This window comes from Cebus imitator, unplaced genomic scaffold, assembly GCF_001604975.1.
Source record: "Cebus imitator isolate Cc_AM_T3 unplaced genomic scaffold, Cebus_imitator-1.0 Scaffold173, whole genome shotgun sequence".
NCBI lineage: Eukaryota > Metazoa > Chordata > Mammalia > Primates > Cebidae > Cebus > Cebus imitator.
In genome coordinates, this window is record NW_016107488.1 from 4,063,398 (window position 1) to 4,080,404 (window position 17,007).

Consider the following 17,007-nt stretch of genomic DNA (forward strand, 5'->3'; position numbering starts at 1 on the left):
GACAGAGGAGCGGAAGATCAAACACCGCATGTTCTCACTCATAGGCGGGTGTTGAACAGTGAGAACACATGGACACAGGGAGAGGAGCACTCCACACTGGGGTCAGTTGGGGGGAAATAGGGGAGGGACGGTGGGGGGTGGGGAGCTGGGGAGAGATAGCAAGGCGAGAGATGCCAGATGTAGGTGATGGGGAGGAAGGCAGTAAATCACACTGCCACAATGCAACAATCTTGCATGTTCTTCACATGTACCCCAAAACCTAAAATGCAATAAAATAAATAAATGGGAAAACAAACCAAAACAAAATACATGTACATTAAATAAAATAAACAATAGGCAACACTTAGGGGCCAGAAACACTGCTACTACAAGTCAGTTATGGAATCATAATTTACAGTAAAAATGAGCACGTCCCAAGGCTCAATTTTTCTTTTGTCATTTATAGTAGAATATTTGGTTGCTATTACTATACTTTAGTGTACATCAATTACCTTTTAACATATTAAATGCAGAAAGCTAGTGTAAAGCATATAAATTATGCTTTCAGTGTAGGTCTCATATGTATGAAAGTCTGTTTAAGACTAGTAGGTTTTCATATCTTTTTTAAAACTTATTCAATGGCTAGTGGGAAAGATTTGTGCTTGTGATCAGCTCTTAACTTCAATTTTTATATCAAAGCATCCCTGAAAACCATCTTTCTCACTGTACCCGATGTTCTTACCACACACTTTACATTCTATGTGAATTTCAGTGTCCATGGTAGGGTTGGTAAACTGTACAGCCAGCAGGGGCTACAGGTATTTGGGCTGCAGGAGTTTGTCACAGTAGGAATAACACTGCAGAGGAAAACCAGGGTAGTTGCCCAGTCCAAAATACTCCACATTTCCATCTTTATCCTTATCTTTATCTTGCTTGCCAGTGCACTGAACACGAAAGACATATGAGTTATACTTCATCACTGGGTAAGTCTTCAAGGACTCATTCTTGGGAGGCTTAGGTTTGAAGCCTAGAACTCATTTGAGCTGTATAATAATGCATGGTTTGCCCTCTTTGTAGCCGTAAGTTTCATCATTTAATACAAAGCTATTTCCCAGTCACTCAAGCTTGAATTTGCAAACCTTTCACTCTCTTCATTCATGATTAGTCTCCTCATTCTTTGGGTACACCGGACAAATTGTCACAAGGTTAAATCATGCCATCCTTCAGGGCTGAATCTTTGTACTTTTCCAGGAACCAATGTTTAGCACATATGCCTCATAGATCTTGGGATTACTAGGATGAAAAGCAATTTCAGTCCTCTGGATCTGACAAATCTGTTAATCCTACTGGGGTCACTCGGTCCTGATTTGTGGGCTTAAGTTCACTGATGGTGAGCAGTATCACTTGGATGATTCTAATGAAGAGGCCAGCCAGGCAGCCATAAAATATTATGTAGAATAGAAGGATCTTAAACCAACTGCCACCAGTCCTGCACAAAAACTCCTTCTCTGAGTTTCAGATGAATTTCTTCCAACTGCTCTCCTCCTTGGCTTTCCCGTGGGCCATGGCGACAGCAGGTCAACAGCTGCCAGAGTCCAGAGGGTGGGTGGCTGTGGGGCACACCCTGGCATCCTATGAGGCGTTGCTGCTTGTCTCTGGCCAGGCTCTCTGCAGACAGGACACACTGCTGCTGCTGCTGCGGATCTCAGAGTGCTTCTGGTCAACTTTTAACAGCATGGGAAGTACATAAAGCTGACTGACATTACTTTAATTCAAACAATTAATCTACTGTTGACATGACTTTACAGCAGAGTAAGCTTTGTATTTAAGCACTGTTTTCCCTTGTGATTTTACACTGAATGCATTAAGAAACATAAGGTCTACAGCAAAAGCTAATTTTCTAAGCCATTCAGTGTTTAAATAATAGTGGTTGATGGGTATGCTTCTTATTCATAAAAATTTCAATTTTGAATTTTTCAATCCTGAGCTCAAAAAATTGCAGTAAAACTGCTAAACCATTGAAATCCAGTGTAGAAGGACAAGTCAGGATAATCAGCTTCTATTTCTTTCTGTGGTTAAGTCCACAAGTTCAAAAGTGATACTACCATACTACTGGTTCAAAAGCAAACAAGAGATTTAAGTATTTTCCATAAAGTACCTACTCTTGACAAGTATTTTCTGCAGAATATCTACTGATGAAAAGGCTCTAAACATCTTATGTTTTCACAAGCTTTATAAATTTGTCCAACTAAGGCTTTTTCTGCTCCACACATATTTTTAACACCATCATCTGTAAGACATCTTAGCAGATTCCACATTGGGTTTTCTGAATTAGTATTTTCACATCTTCTTTGAAAATATTCCTGCCTGTAGTTGTTCCATACAGACTATTCATAAAGGATAATTCTTCAGTTTCTTCAAACTCAGCACTCACTCCTCAAACAGTATTGGTACATGGGTCAATTTATCAAGAGCCAAAGGGTATCATTCAAAATCATTTGCCTTGCTTTTTAATTGACTACTGATGTTGTCTGTCTCCAGTGTCCTCAACTCTTGAAGCAACTAGTCCTGTCTAAAGACTACCAGTCCTGGATACAGTTTTTCAGCCACTCAAATTAAACAGGACTTAATTTACTCACCATTAGAAAAGCTACTTTCTTTGCTTGCCTAATAATCGAGCCACAGGGAAACCACAACTTTGGTTACAGCCTCATCTTCATTTTCTATTTTTGTGAATACATTCTGCTATGATATAGCCTATTTTAAATTTTCTAGTTTTTCTGATTGTTACGCTCCTATGAGTTAGGAATACTGTGATGATTGATTAATCTGGTAATGTCAACATATTCTTTTAACTCAGCTATGGTGTCACTGCATAGTACACACCGTGCTTTGCCATCTAATTCAATAACAAAATAATCCATGCTCAATTGTGACTTAAAAGCACAACATTATATGTCTACTCTTCTTACTGACCAGATAGGTATGCACTCATACTAAAAAAATAAAAGGTCATGTACAAGGGACACCTATGACTTTTGAAACACTGTTGAATTATAACTGTTACTGCAACTTGTAGTATACTGAGCAGCAGTGCAAAGTGGCAGGAGCATCACACATGGACTCTGCTGGAGCTACTCAACTCTGCTGTTGGTAGTGCAAAGGGAGCCATAGACAGTATGTAAATAAAAGATCATGGCTACGTTACAATAAAATTTTATTGTGGACTCTGAAATTTAAATTTCACTTCATTTTCATGTGTCACAAAATGTGGTTATTCTTTTGCTTTTTTGTCAGCCATTAAAAATATTAAAACCACTCTTGGCTTATAAACTATACAAAAAACAGGCAGTGACTAGATTTGTTCCACAGGCCACAGTTTGCCAACTCTGACTACTGAAGACAGATTCCACAACACCAGCAAAAGGTATTTAATAAGAGCCAGGGACATAGGCTGTTGTAAGCTATCCAAAAAGCCAACCTCTATTAAAGTTGATTACACTAAAATCCAAAAGTATAAACAAAAAAACTCACAGAATTAATAGGTAATTTTAGAATTAGCCTTGCTAGAAATATACAATAGATGGACACTGATCCTGATGTAAAATGCCAAGGGACCCTTTATGCTTTCTTTGGTTAAAGGGCCTTAAATTAAAAATAGGATGATAAGAAAGATTAAAAGGAACTTTAATCTGGCAGTTAGTTCAGTTGGAAAACCTAAATTGCAGTGTACTGTCAAGAAACCAAAAGAGAAGATGAAAAAAAAAAAAAAAAGGAATAAACTTAGGGCTTTCAACAGTCATACAAGGCAAAATTTATTAACTTCTAAAACCCTAAGCAAGTATAGCCCCTTTCTAATACTAATAAAAATCAGAGTCATTGATGAGAAATATCTACATTAAGAAAGAAAATGTTCTGGTTTCTTTTTTTTTTTTTTTCTTTTTGAGACAGAGTCTTGCTCTGTCACCCAGGCTGGAGTGCAGTGATGCTATCTCAGCTTACTGCAACTTTCACCTGCTGGGTTCAAGCAATTCTCCTATCTCAGCCTCCTAAGTAGCTGAGATTACATGTGCGAGTCACTATACCCACCTAATTTTTTTGCATTAGTAGAGATGGGGTTTCACCATGTTGGTCAGGCTGGTCTCAAACTCCTGACCTCGTGATCCACCCGCCTCAGCCTCCCAAAGTGCTGGGAGTTCCACTAAACCAAAAAAGAGAATTGCGATAATGATTCTCTTCTGAGGAATGTCAGGATGCTCAATAAAATCTGTTAGTCATTTAACAGATAAAAATAAAGTAAGCCTGATTATCAAGAAAAAGTATGTATACATTTTTCATATATACTAGCACACCAATCTCTACTTTAATCCTGACACGTTACCATATGTAAGTGCCCCAAGGGTAAAAGAACTATAAAACTGCACTGGCAATATCTAATTCCCCAATGGAATATGCCCTGTTAAAATATTTGATTATATCCTGTATCAGCACCTGTATTACCTATAAAGAAACTCAATGGAAACCATTAACTGAATAGTATATCAAAATTTCCAGGACTATCTGTCCCCAGTATGTATTTCTTCCACTGAAAGTAAATACTTTTCTCCTGTTAATTTAAGTGCAGCTCTCTTTAGCATATCTGTGGATAAAGATAGTCAGCTAGGCACGGTGGCACACACCTGTAGTCCCAACTACTTAGGAAGCCAAGGCAGGAGAATAACTTGAGCCCAGGAGTTCAAGGCTATAAATGCACCTGAGAATAGCCACTGTATTCCAGCCTGGGTACCATAGTGAGACCCCATCTCTTTTTTTTTTTAAAAAAAAAAGATAATCAACAACTTTTGCTGAGGCCAAAAATCCTTAGGATTCACTGTCTCCTTTAAACTTTCAAAGATGCCAAACCAATGATTTAAAGAACTTGGATTTCACAAGGAAAACTACACTTATTCAACATCTAAATGATTTAATATTATATATTCCAGGCCACAAGAATTTCAAATATACTCCTTATTCCTCCTGACTAGATTAGCTGAAAAGAGACATACACCATTTTCAAGTTTGTCAAGAAAAGGAATCATCAACAGAAGGTCAATCACTTCCTTTGTCAGAATTAAAGCTATTCGAGAACATCCTAGAACGTCAACCAAAGGGCAAATCAGAGGATTATTAAGACTGACGGCTTACTACAGGCAATGGATAGTTAACTTTTCTAAAACAGTTCAACCATCATCATCACCTGAACTGACTAAAACAACACCCTGACCTTTTAATACATGCTAGAATATTTATAAATAAAATGATATAATATCTGGCCCTGGCTTCAAAGTAATCCAGTAGAGTGAGGGTTAGTGAGAGGAATATACATTAAACAAGGTTGGCCATGTGTTGGTAAATGTAAAGCCAGATGACAGGCATTAATACGTTATTATACTTTTCTCTGCACTTCTGAATATATTTGAAATTTCCCTACTAAAAAGAGGGGAAACCAAATTTCAAGATAGACAGTTAGAAAATATTAGAACATATAAAACTAACTTGGCTAGATTTTGGTTAAAATCCACCAAAAACGTACTTAAATCAATTTTTAAAAACCCACAATCTAATAGAAAAGTCAACAAAAGATATAAAACTTATTACAGAAGAACTAAGAAAAACCAATATACATAGTAGAAGATAATCAACTTCAGTAGTAGTCAGAGATATTCTAAATTAAACAAGGCACCATCTTTGCCCTTCAAATACACAAAAAAGTTAAAATCTTGTTAATATCAGCATGGGCAAGGGTATGAAAAAATAGTAACCCTCATACACTGTGATTGTAAATGTAAATTGGTACCGTATTTCCTTTAGAGAGTAATTCTCTAGGATCTATCAAATTTTTAAATGCCTAGGCCATTTGATCCTAAAATTATGCTATTAACACTCAATCCTGTGTAAATATTCACAATTATCTCACGTTAAAAAAATAAGAATATTTATTGATGTATTCTTTGTAATAGTGAAAAACTGAAGAACACATATCTTGCTACATTCATACAATGGAGTACTAAGCAACTGTGAAAAAGAATGAGGTAGATTTCTATATGTAGATATGGAAAATGGTTATGATTGATTACACTACCATTTATAAAGAACAAGATGCACAACAATGCGTACGGATATCATCTCACTTATGTCTATGTTGCCCAGGCTCGTCTCAAACTCCTGGGCTCAAGTGATCCTCCCACCTCAATCTACTGAGTAGCTGGGATTACAGGCCAGTAGCTGGGATTACAAGGATGTGCCACCACACCTGGCTCCTAAGAGTCTTACCTGCATATAAATTTCAAACACCAAGTACATCTTCTTGTTCATAGCAGTTATTGGATAAATATCTACTGAATTAATTAAAGCGGTAGAGTTAATAGATCTTTCTGTAAAAAAGCAATTGATATGATTTGGCTCTGTGTCCCCACCCAAATCTCATCTTGAATTATAATAGCCAGAATCCCCACGTGTCAAGGACAGGACCTGGTGGGAGGTGACTGGATCATGGGGATGATCTCCTCCACACTGTTCTCGTAATAGTGAGTCCTTGAGATCTGATAGTTTTATAAGTGTTTTAAAGTTCCACCAACATACATGCTGTTTCTTGCCCGCTACCATGTGAGATGTGCCTGCTTCCCCTTCCACCATGTTGTACGTTTCCTGAGGCCTTTCCAGCCATGAGAAACTGTGAGTCATTAAACCTCCTTTGTTTATAAACTACCCAGTTTTGGGTAGTATCTTTATTGCCCTGTGAAAGCAGACTAATACAGCAATTACTTCCTATTCTACTATTTTTATAACACATAAAATCTTGAAATCAGATAATAAGTTTTGATAGCTATATGTCTTATAAAAATGATAAACTGTAGCTTATCTTCCTCTCAACATCTTCAAAAAGCTATACAAGAGAAAAACACAGTTCCTGTTTTTGTAAAATAATTGAATACCAAAGCGGAAACCAGTATTTGCTGGAAGCAACAGAGCCTAGGTGAACAGGTATGCTAGCACTAGAGAGTTCTTACAGGCACAGTTCTTACCTACAAGTTACTTTTCAATTAACTTCACTTTAAATTGAATATACTTACTTTCTCTGTATTCTATTTCTGCTTCCTTGCGCAATTTTTTCTCTCTGGCAAGAGCTTCCAGGCTTCCCCAAACTTCCAAAGATCTGTGCATACAAACATGGTCACCACAATGAACAACTGTAATGACTTTATTGACATCACATTTACATCGAAATTCTCTAATGAGAATCTTACAACAAAACATAAGGTACTTTCAGAGAAACATAAAAGACTTAAGGAACTTTTCCAAATTAAATCTCAAAAATTCAACGGCAATTTTTTTTTAAACATTATGACATATATTTACTTAATGAATACATATTAGTAACTCACAGATATAAAAATTTGCAGATACAAAAATATTGTTTTAAAAAGTCATTTAAAAAATTCTGAATCTGTCTAAAATGTATTTTTATTAATCCAAATTTTGGCTTGCACTTTTATTCTGAAAGAACTACATTCTTACTTTGCCTCTACATCCGATCTCAAGTATACAGTAAAAGACTCAGTATCTTCATGGGGACTTCGTCGTCTGATTTTTCGAAGTTGTTCTAGATCACTAGAGAAAGAAACATGTTGAATTTATTCAGACAAGGTACACACAGTTTATATACTTAAAAAGGATTACTAAGGGCAGAGAAAAACAACAACATTGATCCCCATCTTAGAGGAATATAGACCTGAATGACTTTTAAAGATCAGTTTAAGATCACATTTTGGATACAAATATATTCTAGAGACAGTGAAAAAAAATTACTCTTGATGTTCAGTGTAGACACCACAATATAATATGTAGAGATTCAATTCCCTCACCAGTGCTTGTATTTTATTTGCTATGGGCACACCATTGCCATCTCTAATGTACGGGGAAACAAAGTGAAAAGTCAGGTAATGCACAGTGGCTCACACCTGTAATCCCAGCACTCTGAGAGGCCGAAGTGGGTGGATCACCCGAGGTCAGGAGTTCAAAACTCCCTGGTCAACATGGTGAAAACCCGTCTCTACTAAAAAAATGCAAAAATTAGCCGGGTGTGGTGGTGTACGCCTATAGTCTCACCTACTCAGGAGGCTGAGGAAGGAGAATCACTTGAACCCAAGAGGCAGACATTGCAGTGAGCCAAGATCGTACCACTGTACTTCAGCCTGGGAGACAAAGTGAGACTCCATCTTAAAAAAAAAAAAGTGAAAAATAGGCAAGGTGTGGTGTCTCGCATCTGTAATTCCAGCACTGTGGGAGGCCAAGGTGGGTGAATCACTTGAGGTCAAGAGTTCGAGACTGTTCTGTGCAACATGGCAAAACCCCATCTCTACAAAAAATATAAAAATTAGCCAGGCGTGGTGGTATACAGCCGTAGTCCCAGCTACTCAGGAAGCTGAGGTGGGAGAATCACTGGAGCCTAGGGAGATAGAGGCTGCAGTGAGCCATGATTGTGTACTATACTCCAGCCTGGACAATAGAGTGAGACCCTGTCTCAAAAAAACAACCAAAAAAAAAATATATATATATATCATCCCTCTACTTAAGACTTTAAGTTAAAAATTTACAGTCATTATTTGTTTATCTGTAGATTAATACTAAGTGATAATATCCATTCAAAGGTATCAAATCATAAAGAGTATATGTCAATTACATGCTATTTGTTTTCCTTTCTCGTAAATTCTGAAAGACTTGCATATTCATCAAGTCACTGCTAAATAGTCATTCTATATTTAATCATGAATCTTCCTATGGAAATTTTGTAAAAGCAATGAAACAACCTTTAAATTAAAAGTTGAGTTGGTGGCTATGGAATGTTATCAAGTTCTAGAAATTAAACCTAGATTTTAAAAAATCAGTAGCCATCACATGTTAGCAAAAATGTATGGATCAGCTTTCAAAAGATATATATTCTAGTTCTCCTTGTCACTGACTCATGTAAATGAGCTGGTCAATCACTAACATCTGGTATTATGTTCATCCTGGCCTATTAAAGTGGAGACAACAATGCCTAATCCACTTAATTCACAAAGTTTTTGTGAGAACTAAATCAATATTATAATTGGTTGTTGATTTAATAGTTATAAAAGTTAAAACTGTAGGAATATCTATTTCTTGATATATACCAAAGAGACTGGGACAATGAGAAAGAGTGAAAAAAAGATAGATTATCTGATTTCTCTAACTGGCACTCAAAGGAGGGAGAAAAGTTTAAATCTGTGACTAATATAATTTCAATAAATCTCTATAAATATGAGAAAATTAATAATAACAGATATTGGAAAGTAGTAAAAATAATTTATACTCAAAAGAAACTACATTTGGGAACATGAACATAAATGTAACTCACTAAATTAAGTATTCAACTCTGCTGGCCAAAAAAACAAAAAAGTCAAACATACAAATATGCAAATAATCTTCTTGAAAATTCTGTCACATACCAATGACTTAACAATTTAACTCCTAAGATTCTTGTGTGATGGAGAGGTTTTGAAGAACTTCACTTTGCAGGTTTAAGAAACTAAAAAAGACTAGAAGTGCTAATACTAGGGCAGGATTCAGTTTAGTTAGCTAACAATTTTTAACATTTTTGATGGAATATTCTTCATTTTAATGAGCCTGTAGAAAATTTTCAACATACGGATGGTAGCAGGTAATATACTCTAAGAAAGGAATAGTTATGTAAATTAGATACGACATACTGCTACATATATTTTTTTAATTACCTGGATTTAAGGCAGAACTCATTTATTGCTCTGACTCCAGTGATGAAATTATTCTGAGTGTACTTTGATCCATACTCCCTTTTCTTAAGGACTGCTTTAACTAAACCAAAAACATAGGAAAACATAATAAATATGCACATTGAAAGTCACATGTGAAGATGAATATAGGCTGATACTTAAGAGGCTTCACTAATGAATTTCATAGAAAACTGATCTTTTTCACTGAATAACATCAGAAAAAAAAATTATCCAAGTGCAGAATAGGATGAAATTGCATTTGTAACCATCTAGCTTTTGTCTCCACAGCTCATCTATAACGGATGCTAAAATGTCAACCTTCTTCTAATTAACACCTTGAATAGGTATTAATGGTCTGTCTAAATCAAATTAATACAATTTAAATTGCTTATAATCTAAATGAAAATGAACTGACGTTTTGATAAAAAATTACAGAGTATGGAAGGTCGAGGCAGGTGGATCACTTGAGGTCAGGAGTTCAAGACTAGCCTGGCCAACATGGTAAAACCCGTCTCTACTAAAAAAATACAAAAATTGGCCAGGTGTGGTGGTGGGTCCCAGCTTCTCTGGAGGCTGAGGCATGAGAATCACTTGAACCTGAGAGGCAGAGGTTCAAGTGAGGTTGCAATGAGGGAGATCATGCCACTGCACTCCAGCCTGTGCTACAAAGTCAGACTCTGTGCAAAAAAAAATTAGAGTAGTTCAAGGTTTTTCAAACTGTGAGGTGAAATCAGCATTTCATACAAAGTAGAAATAGAAAGTAATCAAAGACTACTACATATAATTAAGAATAAGTGTGTGAAAACCTTTTTTTCAGTTACATATACTAATCTATCTATATGCATACTAGGTTGCTAATTAGTATTTCTTATGTGGGTTGCAGTCAAAAAAGTTTAAAGTCACTAGACTATTTCACATAATGTAATAAAACTGAAGGAATAATTTCATCAGTTAAAAATTACAAAAAAATACATTACAAATTACAGCTTAAATATTGCCTTGTAATAAACTGTTTTTCTACTGTCAAGTATCAAACTGCTCATAAAAAAGCCAGTGACACCAATACCGATACCAATTTGAAATCAATTATAGTCCGTAAGTTAAAAATTACAGAACATTGATCTATATTAATAAATCAGTATAAGGTGAGAATTTTGGTCATATGATAGAGAACAATAACTTAAGCAAATATATGAAGAGCAAGAGCAAAATAACAAACTCATGTTCTGTTTCAAACTGTCACCTATTCACTTCATGTTCCATTCTCATATTTATTATTTCACAATTTTCTGTTCTACTTCCAAGTTGAAAGAGCAAATTCAACCTAAGATTCCTAAAATAACATATTATACTTACACCAAATGCACAAATATTACTTAGTAAGAATATTTCAAAAATAAAGCTCAATATAAAAATTAAAACCTTATCTGAAAAAACTATATAAAGAAATTCAGATTTCTTTTTGCATGAGTTTCAGGCCTCTAAACTGCCTTACTCCCAAAATACTAAAACTCAAAATCCAGAAGAGTTCCTCTGGAGCAGAAAGAATTACATCTCTCTTTAAAAACATTACTTTAAAAAACATATGTATTAGTTTTACAAAATTTCTTCCAAATAGCAGAAAAATCCTGGCCCATGTTACTAATGATGACAATGAGGATGGTAATGATGGCTACTATAACAACATTATTATTAATTGACTGTCTATCAAGTGTTAATCAAAGTTACCCTAAAAAAGTGGTCTCATTTTCAGCATCATGTTAAAGGGGAGAAAACTAAGTCTCAGGGAAGTCAAGTAAATTGCCCAAGGTCAGCCAGCTAGTAAGCAGTGGAACCACAATTTCAACCCAGTTTTTGTCTGATGCCAAAGCCACACTGCTCTTAATCACAGATTTGCTGCCTCCATGAAACAGCTGCTTTGGAGATGGGAGCCACAGCCTGCTATACAGAAGAGAGCTACAAACAGGAATTCCTTCAGCTTCTCCTGGAAAAGAAAGTCAAACAACAACGGCCAAACTCTACCTGGATTTAAACAAGCAGTAGCTGAAAGGTGTTGGCCTCTTGTTCTTTAATTGCATTACTCGTCTAAAAATGATAATGCAATTGATGATTCTTATTTGCCATTATTCCTTTCTTTCGGCTTTTGAAATAATTTGTGACAAAAATGCAAAATAAATTTTAATAGAAAATTAGTTTATACATAAAAGAATAAATCCTTATGGTCAATCTATTTAAATAAAAGTAAATATAAATTATACTCTTAGAATAATATAAAGAGCTCTACATAAACCAATGTTAAATATATTTACCTCTTACTTGGAGAGGGTCTGGCTTAAGTGGAGCTTTGAGTTCTGCGCCTATATCTTCTGCTGTAAAGTTTATTACAGGAAGTTTACATTAAACAATTGCTTTCATACAAATCTATAAACTTAATTAATATTAGCCAACTTACTACAGCAACACGTAAAAAAGACAATATATCCTAGAGACCATGTTTGGATTCATCTTAAGAACGTAAGAGTAGTTAAACATTATACAAAAGCTATTTATCTCTTTAACAGATTAAAGAAGAGAGACTACAGAATCATTTCAGAAGCTAAAGAAAAAGTATTTATACAATTCAACATCCATGCAAATCTCAAACCCTTTTAGAAGATTAGAACAAAAAGAAATTTCTTTAAAGGGTAAAACAATCCTATAACAAACACTGTCTTTAATGGCGAACATCTAAATACATTCCTTTAAATTAAGGAACAAAGAATGCATAGTTTTTCCATTTAAAATTGTACCAGAGATACCAATCATTAATAAAGAATGATTACTAAGTGGAACTGGGACAATTGTACAACCCTCCACCTGTCAAAAAAAACATCAAATAAAAGAATATTTGAATCTACCTTCCACCATAAAGAAAAAACAATTACAGGTAGATTAATTAATTAAATGTTAAGGTATTTACATGCCTCACAATAGACAATACGGAATACTTTTATGTAGACAATATAGAATACTTGTATGGTACAGAAAGATTTCTTAAACAAGATATAAACAGTATAAAAAAAACTGAATAAATTTCTGCTAAATTAAACTCAGAAAAACTGTTCATCAAAGAATTCCATAAAAAAGAGAGAAAAAAGAAAGGCCTCAAACTGAGAGAAGATATTTCCAACAAATAGAATCAGCACAGGTAATCAAGAATATTTAAATAAGTCCTCGAGATCAAGAAAATGACACTCCATTAGAAAAAAACAGGAAGAACAAACTTGCACAGAAAAGGATATACAAATAACCAATAAACATTTGAAAAAATGACTGCCACATTTTTAATAGAATCCAAATGAAATTACAAGATGCTATTTTATAACCATCAGATCAAGAAAAAGGAAAATATGACAATACCTAATGTTGGCAAGGATATGGGACAACAAAAATGCATACACTGCTGGTGGAAATATAAACAGGCACAATACCTTGGTAAACAAGTTGGCATTATCTACCATAGTTGAACACAAGCATAATTTATGACCCAGCAATTCTTCTATGTCAATATATTTGGCTTCAAGAAACTCTTGCACAAGGGCACAAGGACAGAGGTACATGAGTGTTCAGAGCAGCACTCTGTTCTGTTGTTATAAACTGGAAACAATCCAAATGCCCATTAGCAAGAGAATAGATAAACCACATCATATTCATACAACATTTCATACAGCAATGAATAATAACAAACATAATGGCCAACTTTCTTTGAGCTTTTACTGTGTTCTAAGCACTACTCTAAGCATGTATCAACTCGTTTAACTCACACAATGTCCCTGAACAGTATGTGCTATAATTATCTCCAAGAAAATTAATGAACTAGACACACGCCAATCAATAGGATAAATCTTAGCAACTAAATTTAATGAAAAAAGTAAATCACAAAAGAATACATACAATAAGCTATCACAACAAAGTTTCCATACAAGCAAAAGTAAACAATCAGGCTATACACACATGTATAAAGCTATTTCCTTTTTTTAAATCACATGGATACATAGGACAAATGGAGATGTGAGGATATCATCAAGACAGTGAAGTTCTTAGCTTGAGTAGTAAATTCCAAAGTTTGATTCTATTATGTTTTTTAACTTACACATATAATATTCTTTTGAATGTATCAAATGTCATAAAAATCTCATCCTTAAAACATTTTCCATTATATTTATATCCTCATTCAATAACATTTCAGAGTTTATGAAGAATGGCTACATCTACTAAGCATTTAACATGTGCCACGTACTGTCCTATGCACTTTACAAATTAGTTAACTGTCACAAAATTGTTCTGAGGAAAATACTATTATCTTCATCTTACGAGGAAACTGAAGCACAGAGATTATAACTTCCCCCAAAAGTCACAGAGCCAGTTTTTCTTTATTATGAGGAAACTGAGGCATAAAAGGTTTTGCAAATTCTCCCAGTCACATAGCTAGTATTTTAAACATGGAGACCCAGTCATTTTGTTTAACTGTTTTTACTCTATACTCTTAACCACTTTCCTGTATTGCTTATGTTTAGAATAATATTTAATTTTATGTGTAGGTTTTTGTGTATTTTTCTAAGGGAGAAAAAGATGTAGATACTGGATTACCAATACTTGATACACCGATTTTCTTTCTTTCTTTCTTTTTTTTTTTTTGAGACAGAGTCTCGCTCTGTCACCAGGCTGGAGTACAGTGGTACAATCTCGGCTCACTGCAACCTCTGCCTCCCAGGTTTAAGCAATTCTCCTGCCTCAGCTTCCTGAGTAGCTGGGACTACAGGCGCATGCCACCACACCCAGATAATTTTTGTTGTATGGCTGACTTCCTTTTGAGAATATACCTAGCAGTGGGATTGCTGGTAGTTCTGTTTTTGGTTTTTTGAGGAGCCTCTAAATTGTTCTTCACAGTAGCTGTACTAATTTACATTCCCGCCAACAGTGTAGAAGGGTTCCCTTTTCTCCACATCCTCACTAGCATTTGTTATTGCCTGTCTTTTGGATAAATGCCCTTTGAACTGGAGTGAGATATATCTCATTATAGTTTTGATTTGCATTTTTCTGATGAATGATGTTGAGCACTTTTTCATATACCTATTTGCTACTTGCATGTCTTCTTTTGAAACTCTCTGTTGAGATCTTTTGCCCACATTTTAATCAGATTATTAGATTTTTTTCCCACAGAGTTATTTAAGTTACTTATGTATTCTGGTCAGATTGATAGTTTGTAAGTATTTTCTCTCATTTTGCGGGTTGTCTCTTCATTTTGTTCACTGTTTCCTTTGCTGTGCAGAAGCCTTTTAACATGATGTGATCCCATTTGCCCATTTTTGTCTGGTGGCCTGGGCTTGTGTGGTCTAACTCAAGAAATCTTTGCCCAGCCCAATGTCCTCGAGAGTTTCTCCAATGCTTTTTTTAAGTAGTTTCATTATTTGAGGTCGTAGATTTCAGTCTTTAATCCATTTTGGTTTCATTTTTTTAATGTGGCAAGAGAAGGGGTCTAGTTTCATGTTTCTGCATATGGACAAGCAGTTTTCCCCAGCACCATTTATTGAATAGACAGTCCTTTCCCCAATGTATGTTTTTGGCACAACTGTCGAAAATGAGCTTACTGTAGATCTATGGATTCACTTCTGGGCTCTGTATTCTGTTCCATTGGTCTATGTGTCTGTTTTTATGCCAGTAAAACAATATACAGGTATTGATCGACTTACGGCCTACGCAACTTACGACCATTCGACTTTACGACCACAATCGCTAGCCACAAATGCGCCACGTCTGGCAGCACAAACGTTGCCCAGCTGGGCGTACAACAGTGCAGACCAGCTTCTGGCAGCACTACCATCTCCGCATGGACATAGCCTACTCAACTTACGACCAAATCGTGTTACGACCAGTCTGTCGGAACCAATCGTGGTCGTAAGTCGAGCACTGGCTGTAAAGGATTTAGGTTTAGTAACCTAAACCTACGCTGTTTAGGTTAAAAAAGCTCTGTAGTGTAATCTGAAGTCAAGTAATATAATTCCTCCACAGTTTTTTTCTTGTTGCCCAGAAAGCAAAGGTGGGTGGGGGGTGACTTGGAATAATAACCAGGAAAGAGAAAGAGGAAAAATAAATGTTATTCTAGAATTTCATAGTGATCTAAATGTCGTCCATCATACTATTATTTCTTTAAGAGTCAGGATCTTGCTATGTCACCCAGGCTGTAGTGCAGTGGCAAGATCATAGCTCACTGCCACCTCCAACTCCTGGGCTCAGTGATCCTACCTTAGCTTCTCCAGTAGCTGGGACCAGAGGTGCACACTGTCACACCCAGCTAATTTTTAAAATTTTTTGTAGAGATGAAGTCTCACTATGTTGCCCAGACTGGTCTCAAACTCCTGGGCTCAAGTGATCCTCCCCCACTGGCTTCTCAAAGTACTGGGAGTACAGGTCTGAGCCACTGAGCCTGGCCTCATACTACTACTCTTGATTATAATTTTAGCATTTAATATTAAAAGAAAACTTACTGTTTTATTATCAGTAGTTTTACCAGGACACTTTATCCATTTGTTCTTCATTGTCTCTTAAATATCTCATCACTTCTATAACTCTGGGTTTCTTCTGCATCTTGTAGGAGTACATGCTTTAATAGTTTTTTTGTTTGTTTTTTAATGTGATTAGCAAAATGACACTCATTTTTTGGGAAATGACGATGAGTAATATGTACAAAAACAATAGCATAAGACCTACTATTTGATAGCACAATAGGTTGACTATAGTTAGTAATAACTTAATTGTATATTTTAAAATTACATTATACATTTTAAAATTATATCATACATTACTTACAGAATGTAATTGGATTGCTTGTAAATCAAAGTGCTTATTTCACACTGCATGTCTATATCAAAACATCTCATGTGCTCCATATATACACCTACTATGTACCTCTCAAAATTTTAGAAAATAATTTTTTTTTAAATGGCATTCATCTGGGGGTAGATCCAAGATGGCCGTTTAGGAACAGCTCAGGATTGCAGCTCCCAGTGAAAGCGCAGAGGGTGAGTGGATGCCGTGTTTTTATTGCCCACAGACTAGGAAATTCCCGGGCAGAGGTGCTCCACGGTCGCCAGCGCGGCTGTTTCGGCCAGCGCGGCTTTGCCCCGCGCAGCTGCTTTGTCGGCGCCCCGGAGCCGCGGTTCTCCGTACAAAATAC

The 17,007-nt window shown here is 35.7% G+C and overlaps 1 protein-coding gene and 1 pseudogene across 2 annotated transcripts in view; both read right to left on the minus strand.

Moving 5' to 3' along the window:
- SLC30A9 (solute carrier family 30 member 9) overlaps positions 1 to 17,007 on the minus strand; it is a 108,209-nt gene that overhangs the window by 61,576 nt on the left and 29,626 nt on the right. For both annotated transcript variants that reach the window (XM_017544912.2, XM_017544913.2), the window contains 4 exons: positions 12,101 to 12,160; positions 9,774 to 9,873; positions 7,537 to 7,629; positions 7,092 to 7,174 (listed from right to left, as the gene is read on the minus strand). In XM_017544912.2, the coding sequence (XP_017400401.1) occupies positions 7,092 to 7,174; positions 7,537 to 7,629; positions 9,774 to 9,873; positions 12,101 to 12,160 (336 nt within the window). The remainder of the gene's footprint in view (positions 1 to 7,091; positions 7,175 to 7,536; positions 7,630 to 9,773; positions 9,874 to 12,100; positions 12,161 to 17,007) is intronic.
- Positions 609 to 3,958, minus strand: LOC108315548 (annotated as a pseudogene).